Below are 17712 nucleotides of genomic sequence, written 5' to 3'. Positions count from 1 at the left end.
TTCACGGGGGTCGCAGGCCCCTCACGGGGGTCACAGGCCCCTCACGGAGGGTCGCAGGCCCCTCACGGGGGTCCCGGGCCCCTCACGGAGGGTCGCAGGCCCCTCACGGGGGTCCCGGGCCCCTCACGGAGGGTCTCGCGCCCTCTCCGGGCTCTTGGGGGATCTCGGTCACGCGCACGCCCTCACGGCGCCAGGGGGCGCTCTGCTGCCCCGCTCCCGTGCACGCGCGGGGCGCCTCGGGGGCGGGGCCGGGCCTGGCCCTGCGCCGCTATTGGCCCCTCCCGGCACGGCCGCGTGCGCCCGCCAAAGCGTTCCGGGCGGGAACGGGGGTGGCGGCGCGTTCCGGGTGGCGCGTTCCGTTCCGCCTCCCCCCCCCCGCCCCGGGAGCGGCCTCAGCGGCGGCGGCGGCGACGGCGGCGGGAGGGCCCGGGGGCCGCTCCGGGCCGGGCCGCGCCAGGCCGCCCATGGAGCCTCTCGTAGGTAACGGCGGGCCCCTGCTCGGCCTCGGGAAAGTTTTGGCGGGGCCGGGCCTTGGGGCGGTGTCGGCGGCGCCCGCGGGGTCTTGGCGCGGCCTCAGGGGCCGGCGGGGGCGGGTCCCGGTGTCGGTTTCGGGGTGCGGGTCCCGGGGTCGGTCCCGGAGGTCGCCCCGGGGTACGAGGGTGGGTCCCGGGGTGCGGGTCCCGGCTGCGGGTCCCGCCTGAGCCCGGGGGCCTGCGGGGCCGGGAGCGCTCCCCCGCGCCGCCGCCGCTCTGGGGCCGGCCCCGCCGCGTTCCCGGTGCCGAGCCCCCCGGGCTGTCCCGCCGCCGGAGCCACCGCCGGTTCGGGGCTCCCCGGGCAGGGGGCGACCCCGGCTGCCCCTGGGGCGGAGAAGTGATATTTTCCTGGTCCCGGCGACTTGGGGCCAAATCATTGTTCTCTTGGTACGTGTTTTCCCCTGGGAGCGCGGGGATATCCGGCTGCCCGGTCCAGGCTGGGGTCGTTCCCGGGGTCCCTTGCCGAGCGGGGGAGAGCCGTGAGCGACCGTCGGGGCCGGGCTCGGGTCCGTCGGCAGCGAAACATGAGCTCAGGAACAACCCTGGAGTCGGCGGGTCCCGATCCACGAGGAAAGGGAGTTCCTCGTCTGGCTGATTCCCGGCTGCCTCGCCGGGCTCCGTGTTGTCGATGTGGGCGAGGAGCCGCTCCCGGCCCCAGCCCCGGACGATTCCCAGCTCCAGGGAAACTGTTCCGAGGGCTTGGCAGTCAGTGACGGTAGCGGGACGGAGGCTCCCGGGGATTGGATCCCAGTGCACCGGCAAGGCTGCGAGGCCCCTTGGCTTTCTTGTCGGTGAAAGGGTGGGAGCCGGGACCAGGGATCTCCGGGTTTGCAAAGGCCGTGTTGTCCGCTGAAGTCATGGAGCTGGAAAGTCCAAACTTCCAGCCAGGATTCTTCCCTCTGAATCATCCCTGGGGTTTATCTTCCTGACCTGGCACATGCCCATGCTGAGTAGTGTTTTGGGGAAATGGGGTGTTGAAGCTACTTAAAGATGGTTTTGTGCTAAAGAAACTTCGGAGTGGAGAGGGTGTGCCCACTTGTGGATGCAGTATTGGATGTGTGTGAAGGAGTGTCTGTCAGGATACACAGCTGGATCCAGGCATCCCTCATACGTGCTTCAGGTGTGAGACCCTTATCAGCCCCTGAGATGGGCCGGAGCATCCAAATCCCATGGGATGGAGCACGGCTGGGGATGGGGAAAGGAGCTTAAAGCGTGCCCAAATCGCTTAAAATTCGGGGTTCTGCTCTTCCTGGTGCCTTAGTATTGGTTGGTTTGGTTTTCTGTTGGAATTTATTTAATTTTCTGCTGGTGTTTGTGGTGAATCCGTGCCACTCGGCCGGGATGTGGCCCTGCTATCCATGGGGGAGCTCTGGGAGATGCTCTGGCCCTCAGTTGGTACTTCAGCTCCCACGGTCCTGAGTTACACCCTAAACTCATCCCTGCAAGTGACTCAAAATGGATTTTCCTTGCGGGAGGAACACTGGGTGGAAATTCTCTGGGGAGAAAACGCATGGAATTGGTGATGAAGCTGCCGTGTCCTCGATTGCAGAGGGGACACTTGGAGCATCCCCCCGGGATACAGGCAAGGACAGCGTGTGCCGGGCCCAGCTCTTGCAGAGAACCAGGCTCAGGCTGGAAATAGTCACGGCCTGGTTTAAGGAGAACGTGGCTCAAAGGGAATTTCTTTGGTGCAGACACTGAGAGAACTGAGTTTGTAGTCAGTGCTTCATTAGAGAATCCTATAATTTTGGGAGCAAGAGGAATTGATAGCCAGGGGGGATGATGATGGTCGACAGAGCCTGGATGCGATGGAGCTGCTGTGTTTGTGTTGGAGACTTGTTTGGCTTTTATCTGTCTCGGAGGTGTCAGTCTGGTGGGTTGTTCAGCCCAAGGTTTGGGATGACCTGGGTACTGGGAGGAGCCCAGCTGTGTCTGGAGCACTGGGAAGCAGCTGGAGCTCTGGAAAAAATGGGATAAAGCTGTCCATTGAAGCACTGAAGCTTTATAAAAAAGGGATGATTTCCATAACTGTCGCTTCACTCCCGCTCCAGTTCCTGAGCACCAGCGTGGTTTTAGGAGCCCCTTTTTCCTGCTGGAAAAGCTCATTTGTGGGGATTATGTGCTGTCCTTTTGGATTGTGCTAAAACTCTGTCAGAGGCTCCAGAGCCTGCAGTTCCCAGAATCTTAGAGAGCTGCTCCTACCAGGCATGAAGTGCAGCCACAGAGCCACATCCAGCACCACCACAGCTGCCATTGCCATCTGTTCCCAAACATCCCTGTTCTTCCCTCTCGGACTGGCTTCCTTCCTCACTCTCAGCACCCCTCTGTTGGTCTGAGGGGCTGATGAGCTTCAAGGGTGTCATGCACCATCAGTTTTATCAGGAATAACTGTTTTTTGTGGATGATGGTGATGAGCTGGGTTGATTCCCATCGTGGGAGAGGCCGGAGCTGCATGGTCTGTGTCCCATCCAGCGTTTCCTGACGGAGCTTAGTGACCACAGCACAGGTGTCAGGTCAGGACGGTGCCGTTAATCCCGGCGCGGCGTGTGGCTGTTCTGGTGGTGTTAGGTAACCTGCTGGACCAGGACAGGGATGTAGGATGGGCTGGAGGCAGCCCCCACCGTTCTGGAGAGCAGGAGGAAGCCAGAAACCTCATTCAGGAGCATCAGGACGTGCTCGCTTGGAGCTCATGGAGAAGCTCATTCTTCTCGTCGTTACTCCAATATGGCTCAGGTTGGAGCTGCTCCCATGTCCCACCTGCAGGTCCCAGTGTGGCCTTTCGCCTCGGGACCCCCCTGCTTAGCCCTGAGCGCTGCCAGATTTCAGGCTTTTGGAGGATTTGGGGTTTAGGAGTTTGATATGTGTTGGTTTGCCCCTCTGCTGCAGCTCCCTGATGGTGGAAGCAAAAACATCCATGTGGGTCTGGCAGGATTAAATTTCCCATGGATTTGGGCACCTCCTGCCTCCCCTGCAGCACCCTGAGGGTCTGGCCTGGGGTTCCCTGTGTCCCTGTGGGGACAGGATGTGGCGGAGGGGCTGGGCCAGGAGCAGAGCCCTGGGAGTGGAGTCCTGGCTCCCAGCTTGGTTCCTGCCCTCAGCAAAACATCACGTGGCAGATCCGGGGGAGAGACGTCAGTTTGCTGCTCCTAAAATATTTCTGGATGTATCTTTATAAACACGCTGGAGCCACCGGTCGTGGCCGACCTTGGGTCAGGATTTGGCCCTAACAAAGAGAATTATTTCCTGTTTCTGCAGCATGTTCAGCATGATTGAGATCTAACAAAATGAGGGAATTAAAGTCCCATAAATTCCCGTCTGGAACTTTGAATGGATCCAGTTTTGCTTCTTCGCAGTTGGTTCTGGTGAACTGCTTCACTTCAGTGTTCCCAATGGTTTATTTCCCCCCAGAATGGAGCTGAGAGACATTGAGCTCTTGGACCTTGTGTCCTCTTGAGTTCCTCCCTCGGTTTCCTGACTTCTCTGGTGATGTCGGGGCAGGAAGCACAGTCCTGCCTGTGGAGGGCCGGGATGCTCCGCATGCTCCTGGTGAGTCCCTTCCCAAGCCTGGCGTGTGACCGTTGGCATTGCCCTGGGAGAGGCCGTAGGCAGCAAGAGAGAGAAGGCTCTGCGGGGTTTTGACTTTCCCCTTCTTTTGGACGGACATGTGATGTTAAAGGTCTGAATTCCCGTTAGTAAGGATTTGCAGGCTGCCAGGATTGACTCAACACAGCTTTGCCCTGTTCCCAAAGGCGGAACTGGGCAGATTCCTGCTGCCTGGAAGGATGAAAGTTGGTGTCAGTGTTGGGCGGATCCGTTGGCACGTTGGGATGGGGCTTTCACTCAGTTCCCATGGGTGTGTAACCATGGAATGCTGTTTGCATGAAGCTCCAGCCCCTTGTCCGAGTGAGGTGCGACTCCAGCACGGCTGATCACTCTTCAGTTCTGTCAGGAGTGTTGGTGTGCTCAGGCCCTGTGGAAGTGTGGGAAGATATTTGTTAAACATTTGCTGAAAAGCCTGCTGGTGTGTCCTGAAAGAACTGTTGGGGTCGCTGGGACCACAGGAACAAATGGGCTTCGTCCTAAATACATCTTTTCTGCGTATTTTTGGTTGGAATGTGCCAGGAACACTCACTCCGGATTACATCCAGCCATGCTGCATCCCCGTGCACTCCTGGGGCTTTGGGGTGTGCTCAGCCTCTGCTCCATTGCTGAGGGATGGATTTGCAGTTCTGGATCTCCTGAGGCTTGGATTTCCTACCTGGGCTCATATTTCCAACCTGTTCTGGAAGGAGGGAAGAGGAGAGAGCATTTCCCTTCCACAGGGAAAGGAAATAATCAATAGCTCTGGGGTGAGGACATTTCTCTGTCTAATCCCTCAATAAATCTCCAACAATCCATCACCGCCTCGTTGGACCCAGAGTTTTCCATCTGTGTTTTCCCTGGCATTTTTGTGCACGCAGGAGTTTGGAATGCCGTGGATGAGGGGGTGGGATGTGCTGCTTGTTCCCTCCCCAAACCTCCGCTGCGCGTGCTGAGTTTTCATTTTCATTGGAATTCCACACCCACCTGAAGGAAGTTTTACCCGTTGTCACAGCCAGTTTCATCCTGGAGCTGCTCCTTGTTTCTGCAGCTCTTGCCAGGGATTAGAGGATCCAAATATGCAGCTCCTAATTAGGGATGTTCCCTAAATTGGAGGAGTGAGAGCAGGAATCACTGCCAAATCCTGCTCCCGGAATGTGCTGGGCTTTGGCATCACTTCTTCCGACGCAGCTCCCGGTTTGCTCCGGCAGTGAAGGAATACGGAGTTTTTCTGGGAGGAGGAACTTAACAATGACACTTGTGAGAGTGGGAATGGTTTTTCTCCAGCAAAGCCAAGAATTTCCAGGTTAAAGACTGGATGTAACGGTTGCTTTTGGGGAGTTGTGCTGTTAGGGAATTTCACCCGCCTTTAAGGATGATCTTGGAAGAAAACATTTCAAGGCACCAAGGAGGGTTTTGTCCATCTTTGGGGATAATCCTGAAAAAGAGACTTTATTTCCTGGGCACCAGGAAAACAACCACATTTGTTCATATTCCACACAATCTTGAAATTTGCTCATTCCCAATACACCAGCACCTCCCTCTCCCAGCCTTCCCAGATTTTCCACTTCCAGATTTTCAGCTCGGCATAAATTCTTTTCCTTTTCTTTTCTGTTCCTTGATGGCAGAGTTTTTATCCCAGCCTTTAACTGCAAAGCACCAAATTCCATGGAGCACTTTGCCGATCCAGACTCCCGTGGATGTGGCTACTCTTCCTTTCCCTTTCTGCCCTGAGGAATGCGGAAAATCAGGATTTGAAGGCATGGCAGGAGCACACGCCTTCCACAGGCTCAGAACCCGACAAAATCCAGATTTGCGGAATAGATCTGTGGTTTTGTTCCCTTCTGGGAAGGAGCGCTGGAGTCAAAGGAGCCTGGCAAGGCGCTCAGGAGTGGAAAGGAGCTCTGTCTGGACATTGATTTTGTCTGCCAGAGTAACTGGGATTCTTTGGTTTGGTTTGGTTTGGTTTTTTTGTCTAAAAGGGGCTTTTAAAAATGTATTCTCCTTAGAACACATCTCCCAATTCTGGCATTTTTGTCCTGACTTCCCTTTCCCTGCCTCACAGCTTGGAGTGGGATGGGGCAGGGATTTGCTCCCTGTAAATGTACAGGAGAAACTTTCTCCTTTCTCCTTGCTCCCAAATCCTCATTTATTATACAATTTATTCTTGGGTCCTTATTCCTAATTTGGAAAGAAAAGCTCCACCGCCTTGGAGATGAGAGTTGGGTTTATTTCATGAATTTTCCAATGAAATGCCCATTGTTGGTTACAGTAAAGCAGGTGTTGTTCTCCCAGTTCTCAGGGAATGAACTGGCAGTCCCGGAGAGCAGTTAATTTTAGGGGGAGGTTTACATCCCCCTCAGCTCGTTCCCAATCCGATGTGCAGTCTGCTCTTGGTATCATTCCCAGATTGATGCTGAGGAGCCGATCCAGTGCCACTGACCCCCTCTGGCCTCGGCTATGGACATCGTCCTGTCGGATTTTGTTCGCTCAACGGGGGCAGAGCCGGGACTGGCCAGAGACCTCCTTGAAGGTATGGAAAACTGGGAATAACGAGGGAAGTGCCCGGAGTGGCTGATGGGGGAGTCGGGAGGAAAAAAGGGTTGGAAGAGGGCGAGGTAGCTGGGGCCTGGAATAGTTTCCAACACAGATGTTTAGGAAATGCCTCAGTTTCCGTGCTGGCTGAGGGTGACCAGCGCTGCTCCCTTCCCATCCAGGCAAGAACTGGGACCTGAGCGCGGCGCTGAGCGACTTTGAGCAGCTCCGGCAGGTGCACGCCGGGAACCTCCCGCATTCCTTCAACGAGGGCTGCGGGGCCCGGCCCCCCGAGCGGGAGGTGGGGCGGCCGGGGAGGCCCCCGCTGCAGCGCCAGGATGACATCGTGCAAGGTCAGTGTCCTGCAGCCAGAGGGATCTGTCTGACCTCCTGTGCCGGGGTGATCCGCGGCGCTTTGGTGGTGGCTGCTCTGGGATTTGCTGCTCCTGCCCCACTTTGCTGTTTGCTCTTCCTTCTCTCCCCCAGAGAAGCGCCTGTCCCGTGGCATCTCCCACGCCAGCTCCACCATTGTGTCCCTGGCCCGTTCCCATGTCTCCAGCAACGGCAGCAGCAGTGAGCACCTGCTGGAGATGCCCATCTGCACCTTCCAGCTGCCCGACCTCACCGTGTACTCCGAGGATTTCCGCAGCTTCATTGAGCGGGATCTTATTGAGCAGTCCATGCTGGTAGCACTGGAGCAGGCTGGTGAGTGCTGGATCCGTGCTGGTGGCATGTGCCACGGGCAGCTGGGGAGTGTCACCCACGGGAGCACCCCGGGATATCACATGGATGTATATCCAATAGGGAATCATTCCATCGTTTTTATGACCTGGCGCAAGGGCTGAGTAGGAGCTGCTTCCCGTCACCCATGGAAACTGGGCGCAAATAACCCAGGGCTGTTACCACTGTGCACAGCTGAGAGGGAGAGTACCCCCAAACTGGCATTGTCTCTCCCCTGGAGCATCCCAGTGCTCTGTTCTGCTGGTCCCATGGAGACACAGGGAAAAGGGAATTCCTGTGTAACACGCCCTGCTGACAAATTTCTCTATTGATGACAGACCCTGGAGGCTGATGCTGCTACTCCAGCGCCTGCTGGGTGCCTGGGTAGGAACCCCCTGCTTTGCTTTTCATCAGGCTCCTGAAGAACTGCCAGGGCATCTGTAAATGAGGGAATGAGGGGGACATACGTACTGGCAGGGAAAAACCTCATCCCCGGCACCAGGAAGGTTCCTGTGGGCAGGGGCAGGATGCGATGTGGGATCTCGGGTGGGTTTACACCCCCCACTGTTTCTCTGGTGCTGCACACACCAGAAAACACGTTATCCTCAGGGATAACAGGCACTCTGAGGGCCCAACTTCTCCCTCTCCTGCTTAGAAGTTGCTGTAAGAAATCCTCTCATGTTTTGGGAATGAGCACTTGATCCCAGCGATCCTGTTACACGGCGACGCCGTGCAGTGACAGCAGAGCTGCGGGCTCTGGTGTAGATAAACCCCAGATCTCATCCCAGCGGAGCCAGAGGTTGGGTTCCTGTGTCCCAACACAAATGGGGTGTGGGGCTGGGGGTTGCTGGGTGCTTCATCCGTGGGTTGGGGGCACTTCCAGGTATGCTGAGATGCCGTTAACTGGAAGGAATTTAGAAATTCTGAGTTTTAGAAAATGCCTTTCGGAGACTTGAGTGTTTGTGGGTTGTTATAAATGAGTGTTTTGTCTGTAACAAAGGGCTGTAGTGCAGCTATGAAATATTCCAAGCTGGATTCCAAGTAGAGTTTGAGTATGGTGCTGCGATCTACAGAGACTCCCGTTATTAATTTAGCACCTTCCTTAGGGGATTATGGAAATATTTTATAGCCCAATAAATGTTCAGATCTTCTTCCCCATGTATTCAGAGGTCCTGTTACAGCATTATGGCAGAGTAAATGCTTACTAAGTGGCTGTAAACTTCTGTGAGATCCTCTGGGATTGCTTTGAATGTGCTTGGAGTGGTATGGAGAGGTCTTGGTGGAGCTGAAACCTTAGCCCTCGATGGAGCCGTGGCGTCCCTTGACGCAAACCCTTGTGGATCGGGAATCAGGCCTTGCGCTGAGTTGGGAAGCTGCAGGGTGGGTTTGCTTGTGGCACGCGGAGAGGAGCAGTCCATGGTGCTTCACCTGAGGATATTAGGGGAAAAAAATCGTGAAGAACTGAAAGATCCTGATCCTGGTCTTTCACCTCAACCAGGGGGAAACCCCTGTTGGTCTCTGGTTGCCACACGGGGCGGCGCATGGTGTCCATGTCTGTGTTGGATCCCTCATGTTGGCCTCAGGAGCAATCCCTGAGACGCTCCCCGTGTCACACGGCAGCGAGAGTGGATTCCCAGTAGCTTTAGGGGAGCCATTTGTGGTTTGGATGAGGCAATCCTGCCTTCAGGCCGGGTGGAGCCATCGGTTCCTTCCCATTGCCGTGACCTGTTCAGGTGGCTCCTGCTGGAAGATACAGTGGGATTTCCCCAAACACCCTGTGGGGACAAACAGGTTTTCTGTGGGGTAACATAGGGTCATGGTGCTGGATGCTAAGGGAGCCTCTGGATGCCGGTGGACTTTTCCTGTGTGCAGAAGATCTGTTGCCACCATGGTCGTTCTGGGAAGATCCCTCAGGCTCCTAAATCCAGTTGCTTTCCCTGCAGAGGTCTCAGGCCTGGCTCTTAAGAGCCACACACAGAGAAGTGTGTTGTTTTCAATACTTCTGGGCAGCCTCTTGGCCTTTCCGCCGCCTTGACGGAAGCAAAACATTGGCAGGAGGGTTGGGCGTGCGGTTCCTTTGGAGATGACTTCTCTTGCGTAACTGGAGTCAGTGCAAACACTTGGGCACAGAAATACCTCTCCAAGGTGTGTCCCCTCAGATCTGGCTTGGGCAGAGGTTGCACAACCTCTGAAGCGCCAACTGGACATGCAAACTCCATGGAAAAGAGCATCAAATCCTGCAGGAATGAGGGAAAACGAATAAGAAGGAGCTCTCGGTGCTGCCCCTAGCAGCATTACGTGTGGGACAGCTCCTGTGCGGCGCCGTGTTTGCTCCCCTGGCCCTGGGCCATTTGGCCTGGCTCCCAACTCTGCCGTGCCAGGAGCTATATTGAGGGAACAGCCGGCTTCTCCGTGCAGAGCCATTGTCCTCAGGCTCAGTGCGGAACGCTTCCAGCTCTGGCGGGTCCCTTTCCTGGTGCTGGGGACAAGAATGACCTGCCTGTGTCACACTGAACTTAGAGGGTTTTTTGTTTTCTAGTGCTTGGGGATGTTTTAACCCCTGTTTGTTGCCTTTAGTTCCTCTCCAGCTGCTCTCCCTGAGGTTGTACAAAGCATTTTCAGAAATCCCATATCTGTGTGCTGGGATTCCTGGAAGGGATCATGCTCCAGAGGAAAGACAGGCTCTTTGGAAACTATGGGAAAGGGCTGGTTTCCTGCAGGAGCAATTTAAATACAGCTTGGAAGCCTAAACAGCCTCATCCAGCCAAAAACCTGCCTATTGCACAGGATCCAAAAACTCCTGGAAAATACGGCAGCCAAGGAGGGATGTTGAGGGCAGGGTGAGACAAGGACTGGGGGGCTCAGAGGGCTCAGAGTCCTGATCCAGCCCAGCTTCGCTCCCTTGGGGAGGGATGAATCTCCAGCCACACTGGGCTCACTGGGGGTTTTTTCCTACCTTCTGTTTTTAGCTGTTCTTGACTTGAATCACCACAACGACCCAAAACTCCCAGTCTAAAGCGCCGTCGGTTTGCATTTGCAGCAGGAAAGCTGCTGGGATCAGCAGAGATCCTGGAATATTCTGCTTAAAAACACTGAGCAGGGAAACCCGGCTGTGAGAGAGTTGAAACTGGGGAGATTTGGTTCCAAGAAGAAGCAAAAGGCTGGTTTTCCCTGGAGAAATTGTTTGTGCTGGGCACTCTTGGAGGCATTTTCAGCCTGATGGGCTGTGGGGACAGAAATAAGGGGTGTGGGGGAAAAACACATAAAGGAGAACTGGTCTGGGTGGAAGTCCTGGCTCCTATTTGTGTGTTACTCTGATTTGTGTGACCCCAAATTCAGCCCAGTCTTTTCCTGGCACTCCCAGGGAGCTTTGCAGTTCCAGTCTCCTCTTTTTGTTGCTTTGTCACTGTCCTGACTCTTCCCCCGCAAGTCCTGGGGTGGGTCTGTACCTTCCTGCCTGTCCAGGCACTCCCCCGCTTGTTCGGCTGGTTTTTGTCCTTGGCCGTGGCTTCAGGAGGGCTGAGCCCCGCAGTGCTCCCCGGGGTTCCCTAGTCCCGTGCTGTGCCATGGTTTCACACTCTCCCAAATTTCCCCAGGGCGTCTCAACTGGTGGGTGACGGTGGATCCGAGCTGCCAGCGGCTGCTGCCCCTGGCCACCACCGGCGACGGAAATTGCTTGCTCCACGCTGCCTCCCTGGGTAAGGCTTGGCTCAATCCCCAGGGAAACAGCCAACCAGTCCCTGGGCAGGAGCCCACGATCCCCCTTTGGGAGCAGAATCCGCCCATTCTGGTGGGAGGCCAGGATGCTGCTGCTCCTCCTGGCTGCAGTAGCACTGGTGTGCAAGAGCAGTCGCAGTGCTCAGGCTCTGTAGATGTGGGATGGCGTGAAGGGATGGGGCTGCCAGCAGCTGCTATGCTTCTCAAACCCTTCTCCCCCTCTGTCTGGCAAGTTTCCCCTGGATTCCTGAAGGAAATGTGGGATAATGGAGCAGCCTCTTCCCTTCTCTGGCATGTCTGTGCAGGGACCTGAGTGGGTCAGGAAGTGACACTAGTCCCTTCTGGCCTTCCAGTCCGTTCCTTCTCCCTGTAGGTATGTGGGGCTTCCATGACCGGGATCTCATGCTCCGGAAATCTCTCTACACCCTGATGGACAAGGGGGTGGAGCGGGAAGCACTGAGGCGGAGGTGGCGCTGGCAGCAGACGCAGCAGAACAAGGAGGTAGGAGCCAACTGAATGTTGGTTTGGGTCCTCTTTGCCAAGGGGAACGTCCTGGGAAAAAAATCTTGTGGGTTTGGGAGGTGCTTCCTGTCAGGTCTGGAACTTTGGGCTGCTCCCCGCTGTGCCATTGGACTGTGATGTGGTAATAGGTGTCCTGTCAGAGTTGCAGTCAGAGCTGCAGCAAAATAGAAGGGTCTTGGGACAAGTGACAGGACAAGGGGAATGGATTTAAATTGAGAGGGAAAGTTTGGATGAATATTAGGAAGCACTTTTGAGGACATGGTGCAGAGTATGTTGATTGTTTTTGGATAAACCCATAGAGAAAAGTTGTGCTGTGGGTATAAACCTGTGCTGGAGGAGCTTTACTTGGAGAATTTTGGGTTCTCTTTGCTGTTCTTCAGTCTGGCCTGGTTTACACGGAGGAGGAGTGGCAGAAGGAGTGGAACGAGCTGATCAAGTTGGCGTCCAGCGAGCCCCGCGTGCACTACGGCACCAACGGCGGCAGCTGCGGCGGGTACGGAGCAGAGGACACAGCCAGGTGTACAGCAGGGAACTCTTCCCCCAGGGCACAGCTCTCATGGTGCCCCAGGGCAGGGCGGCGGGTCTGTGTTGGTCTGTCTCGTTGAGGTTTCGGGGGAAGGACAAAGGATCCTGAGGGAACACAAGGCACATAGAGCGTCCCAGGAAAGGATTTTGGTGCTGCACGGCCTCTTCTGTGGGGTAGCTCATGGACTGAGCGGGGAATAAATCTTTTCCTTGTGTTTCCTTGTGTTGCTCACTCTGAAATGAGAGAATAACCCAGAGCTGAGAGGTTTTGCCATCTCTCACTTCTGTTTCAAGGACACTTGCCTGCCACAGCTGTCCAGCTCCTTAGATAAGGGATTCCCAGCAATGCCAGGCAACAGCTGGGTGTTCCTTGTCCTGGAGAGGGACATTTTGTGAATCCACACCTGAGCCCTCAGATCAGTGCTGAGATCAGCCTTAGTGCTGTCCACCCACCTCTGCGTGGCTGACTGTGAAACCTCCTCCTGGTGTTACAAAGCAGATGATTGAATAACCAAGGGATGAAATTCAACTTCTCCTTTCCCCAAGGGTGGAGAGTTCAGAGGAGCCGGTGTACGAGAGCCTGGAGGAGTTCCATGTCTTTGTCCTGGCCCATGTGCTGAAGAGACCCATCGTGGTGGTGGCCGACACGATGCTGCGGGACTCGGGCGGTGAAGGTGAGACCTGCCTCTCTCCCCAGAGCCTCTCTGATCTGTCCACCTTTCCTTTCTACCCTGTATTTTCCTGGGGCCTCTTTGCCGTCGAGGCTGGACCTGGAATTGGGAATGGCGGGGGGGGAAAACCGACCTGCTACAGGTGAACCCACAGGGAGCCAGGCTTGGCTCCCAAACCCCATTTCTGCTGCTTTAAGGGCATCCACACAAGGTTTTTTTTCCTTTTTCTATCTCTTTTGCCCCTACACACACATCTAGAGACGGGAAATTCCGTTCACTAGGGGCAGATTTTCCACCATCAGCTTCAATTTCCTGTCAGAGAAGGTTAATCAATTTCCATCATTCTGTGGGCAAAGTTTGTCTTGTGGGGGAGTGAAGAGGAGGGCTTTTTATAGAAAATACCAGTTCATTCTACATTTTAAATCTTCCTTATGTAAAACAAATATCTATTTTGGGTTGTGGTTTTGTTTAACGTCCCCTGAGATGACAGATAATTGCAGGTGAGCCCTTGACTGAGGCAAACGGCTCATTCTGAAGCAGTTGCAGCACAAATAACTCTGAACTCTTGAACCTGTGATCAGAACTAACTGCTCTCGATTCTTCCCAGCATTTGCCCCAATTCCCTTTGGAGGGATCTATCTGCCCCTGGAAGTCCCAGCCAACAAATGCCACCGGTCTCCATTGGTTCTGGCTTATGACCAAGCCCATTTTTCTGCCCTGGTCTCCATGGAGCAGAAGGAAAACACAAAGGATCAAGGTGGGTGATGAGACTGAAGTAAACAAAGCACTGAGGAGGAGGACTTGGGAGTGCTGGGGGGGAAAAGCTGGCCAGGACCCATCAATGTGCACTGTCAGCCCAGATAACCAACAGTATCTTGACCTTGGAGCCCTTGCAGTGCCTAAAGGGACTCCAGGAGCTGGAGAGAGACTTGGGACAAGGGCCTGGAGTGACAAGACAAAGGGAATGGCTTCCCACTGACACAGGGTGGAGTTAGATGGGATATAGTGAAGAAACTCTTCCCTGTGAGGGATATGAGGCATGCCGTGGTGCTTTGACAATTCCATGATCCCAAGTACTGGCAGTCACCGGGATTTGCCGTCAGCCCATTCACCATCCTGCTCCTGGTGGGTGCTCAGAGTTGGCTCCAAGTGTGGAGTATTTGTCCTTTTGGTCTGTAAACACGACATTTCTGTCCCGGGGCAGCTGTGATCCCCCTGACGGACTCTGAGCACAAGCTGCTCCCTGTGCACTTCGCTGTGGATCCCGGGAAGGAGTGGCAGTGGGGGAAGGACGACAGTGACAATGTCAAGCTGGCCAGGTTGGTGATCTACAGGTGATCCTGGGTGAGGCTCCACTGAGGGTCTGGGCGTTCTGCAGAACAGAGAGGTCACAGATGAAGGGGTCAGTCCTGACCCCAGCTGGGATTTCTTGTGTTGGATGAAAGTTGTGCCCAGGGAGTGACGCTGCTCATGGGGATGGAGCAGCTTTCCCTTCATTTTCCTTCATTTTGATATGATTTGGGTGGGGCTGTGACATCTCATGAGCTTCTTTCCCACATAGTAAGTAGATGATGCTCCAGATCCTGGAGCTCTGGGCTGGGCATAGCTCAAGACACCAGCAGCAGAGGAGGATTTTCTGTCGTAGTGGCATATTTTTCCATTTGCCACCAAATCCCTGTGGTGTGGGTCCCTGGAGCTGGGAGGGTGGTGGCCACCTGATCATACCTGGTTTGGGTGAGACTTTTGGCAGGTCTCACCATGGTTTGGTCCCAGCAGTTCCTGTGGCTGAGGCAGAAGCATTTTGATTCTGACACTGAGTAATCTGATTTCTCCCTTTGGGTTTCACTGAAAGGGAAGCTGCACAGTTGTCCCTTTTGTGCCGTTGGATCTGCTGTAGGAAAACGCCCATTTAAGTACATAGCACAGGGAATAATGTAAATATGGGGGGAGGCATTTCCAGCTGGGAAACGGCTCTAACTTGTGGTTTTACCCCGCTCCAATGCCAGCGTGACACTATCACTGGAAGCCAAACTGCACCTGCTGCACAGCTACATGAATGTCCGATGGATCACGTTGCCTTGTGACACACAGGTGAAGGGACCAGGGGGATCTTCCTTACCTATGAATTATTCAGCCTTCCTCTCCATAAGGAAGCTGGTGTAGGGCCTTACCTGGGGGCTCTGCCTCATGTGGGGTTCTGTGCCCACAGGAATTGTGGCCGATTCTGCTCAGAGAGCTGGGAAGTGACTCAGTTTTGCGGGTGGGCACCTTTTCCCTAGAGCTTTCCATGCCTGTTTTCAGTTTTCACACGACCCAGAAGCCCCCAGCCCCTCAGGGATGCCCCATGCACCACACAAATGGGAGATGTTGGTTTACGGCCACCTCGAGACTGGGACCAGTCTAACCCCCCTCTTCCCTGGCTTTGCCCCTGAAACCTCGAGCAAGTGGAAGTATCACAGAATCACAGAATAGAATCACAAGATCCTGGAATATCTCAGGTTGAAAGGATGCCGCGGGGATATTTGGGGATGTGCAGAATGCACTGGGGGCATGCCTTTCTGAGTGTGTCCGGACGCTGTCCCCTCCGTGTTCCAAGCAACACCACCACCTTTGCCTCACCTTCCACCTGAAAATCTTTACCTGAGCTATTTCTAGACTTTGACATTTGTCTTTCCTTCCTCCCCAGGCGCCTCTGGCTCAGCCAGAATCTCCCACGGCCTCTGCAGGTGATGACGCTCGCTCAGCAGCGGAGTCAGGCGAGTCAGACAAGGAGTCGGTGTGCAGCAGCTCTGCCAGCAACGGGGGCACCAGGGCAGGCAAGGACAGGGAGAAACCAAAGAAAGAGCGGGAAAAGGAGAAAGAGAAGGATAAAAAACGGGCAGACTCAGTAGCCAACAAGCTGGGAAGCTTCGGGAAGACTCTGGGCAGCAAACTGAAAAAGAACATGGGGGGCCTGATGCACAGCAAAGCCATGAAGGGCGGTGTGAGCAATGGGCAGGGAGACACCCTGGAGAAGAAGAAGAAAGGATCCCTGAAGGCACGGAAAGACAGCAAAGAGGAATGTCCCCCAGGAGACTTAGCTCCTGCAGAGAAGACGTGTCCAGGTAAAGCAGCCCCGGAGAAGCCGTCGGATCCCTACAAGTACAGCAGCGACGTGCGACTGAGCCTGAGCATCCTGCGCGCGGCCATGCAGGGCGAGCGCAAGTTCATCTTCGCCAGCCACCTCAAGACCAGCACCCGGCACCAGTTCCAGGAGGAGATGATCCAGAGGTACCTCATGGATGCTGAGGAACGTTTCCTGGCAGAGCAGAGGCAGAAGGAGGCAGAGAAGAAGGCACTGGGCGGTGCTGCCCCGGCCAAGAGGCCAGAAGGGGAGGTGGGTGCCCAGCGGAGCGAGGAGGCGATGCCAAGCCCCGTGTTCTCCCAGCCACCCCCCACCTACCCCCCCCAGGCCTTGGAGCCGGCCGTGGGTGCTAAAGCAGCTGCTTTTCCCACTGGCTATTCCGGCGTTTTCACCTTCCCCAGGCCCTCCATGGGCAGTGCTGAGGGGCTGCACCCACCCGGATGCCCCGAGGGCCGGCGGCAGCTGGCGGGGGGCCCCTGTGGGAGCCTCCCCCCCTATGCCACCCTGCCCCGGCACCACCAGGGCCGGCTTGGCCCCTGCGGCCCTGGCCCTGTCCACCTGGGCCGGTTCTCCCCCACGGACATGGACATCCAGCCTCCTTACCCTCCAGAGTGCGAGGGCTCCGGCTGCCTCCCCCCGCACAGCAACGGCTGCCGGGATTTCCTCGAGCAGGACAAGGGAGGAACGGTGGATAAAATGAGAAGCCAAGCCCTCTGCAGCATCCAGCAGACCAAGTGCAAACAGCCCAACTGCAGCTTTTATGGACGCCCAGAGACTGGGAATTTCTGTTCCTGCTGTTACAAGGAAGAGCTGCGGCGCAGGGAGCGGGAGGCACTAGTTCACAGGTTCTGATGCTCCCCGTGTGGATCCGGACCCATGGAATGTGGGGAACGCAATAACAGAGATCCATTTTGGTTTTACACCCACCCGCGCTCCTCTCCCGCTCTGCAGGAGGTGGGAGCAGGCCGGATGGGCTGGGAACGGCATGGGGCTGGTGGGATTGATGGGGTGCAGGAGGGAGAGAGGGGAAACCAGCCCCTGCTTTCCCGGAGCCCCCGCGAGGGAGGAGGAGCATTCCCAGGGGTGCCTGGGGATGGTGGGGGCTGCTTGGGTCGGAGCACAGGGTGAGGGGAGAGAATTCCTCAAAAACTCAATAAACCAGACCAAAGCTTTGGGAGCGGGCAGGGGGAGCAGCTCCCACCAGGTCCTTCCTGCTTCCTGACCATCTGGGACAGAGCAAAAATGCCCCGTTTTGAGCGTCACAAACCTTTTAATGGAGTTTTTTAACACTGGTTTTATTCTGTATTTCTTCTTGCTGGTACTGAGCGACACCGTGTTGGAGTTGGACACTGGTGAGGTGAGGTAGGTTGGGTGCCCCCCACCCAGTCCTAGGTGACTCCGAGCACCAGGATGGGCTCAGGGCTCTGTCCCCCGCTCTCCTACCCATGAGCTCAACTCTGGTTTTAAAATGTTTTTAAACTCTTTTTGAGGCGGGGGAAGCCAGGGGGACTGCCAGCGCTCGAGGGATTGGAGGTTTCTCTTCCTGTGCAGAACCCCCCGCCCACAGGAGAGCCGAGGCAAGATCCTGGGTCAGCGTCTCCTGCCAGAGATTCCCAGTGGCGTGGGGCAAATCCCCCAGGAATACCCACTGGAAAGGGGTCCCAGAGCACCCCCAGTCCCAGGGTGGAGCCGGAGGGTCACAGCCCCATGTAACTCCTACTTGAGCACAGCTACTCTGTACTACCTCTGATCCTGATTAACTCGGCTCTGTTGTGCTGAGCCACCA

The 17712-nt window shown here is 55.7% G+C and overlaps 1 protein-coding gene across 2 annotated transcripts; it reads left to right on the top strand.

The window, feature by feature from the left end:
- The first annotated feature begins 351 nt into the window (after nucleotides 1-351).
- OTUD7B (OTU deubiquitinase 7B) lies at nucleotides 352-17222 on the top strand. 2 transcript variants are annotated; one of them, XM_066206888.1, is made up of 12 exons: nucleotides 352-476; nucleotides 6522-6645; nucleotides 6830-7000; nucleotides 7134-7352; nucleotides 10964-11065; nucleotides 11458-11585; nucleotides 11987-12099; nucleotides 12678-12805; nucleotides 13410-13559; nucleotides 14007-14121; nucleotides 14809-14893; nucleotides 15489-17222. In XM_066206888.1, the coding sequence occupies exons 2-12, from the start codon at nucleotides 6573-6575 to the stop codon at nucleotides 16776-16778; spliced, it is 2574 nt and encodes an 857-aa protein (XP_066062985.1). In that variant the 5' UTR covers nucleotides 352-476; nucleotides 6522-6572; the 3' UTR covers nucleotides 16779-17222. The 2 variants fall into 2 exon arrangements, with proteins under 2 accessions (XP_066062985.1, XP_066062984.1); XM_066206887.1 differs by having other exon boundaries at nucleotides 352-480.
- The last annotated feature ends 490 nt before the right edge of the window (nucleotides 17223-17712 follow it).

The sequence above is a fragment of the Chamaea fasciata genome, unplaced genomic scaffold (genome assembly GCF_029207755.1).
Source record: "Chamaea fasciata isolate MVZ Bird 193981 ecotype frontalis unplaced genomic scaffold, bChaFas1.0.hap1 SCAF_31, whole genome shotgun sequence".
NCBI lineage: Eukaryota > Metazoa > Chordata > Aves > Passeriformes > Sylviidae > Chamaea > Chamaea fasciata.
Note: the sequence above shows the minus strand (reverse complement) of the source record. Positions and strands in the feature narration are given on the sequence as shown.

Excerpts from the sequence above, each read along its gene's own strand:
- OTUD7B (XM_066206888.1), top strand. The coding sequence starts at position 6,573 with ATGGACATCGTCCTGTCGGATTTTGTTCGCTCAACGGGGGCAGAGCCG. Across the intron at positions 11,586-11,986 it reads AGACGCAGCAGAACAAGGAG|TCTGGCCTGGTTTACACGGA; the intron begins GTAGGAGCCAAC and ends GCTGTTCTTCAG. Across the intron at positions 14,122-14,808 it reads GACAATGTCAAGCTGGCCAG|CGTGACACTATCACTGGAAG; the intron begins GTTGGTGATCTA and ends CTCCAATGCCAG.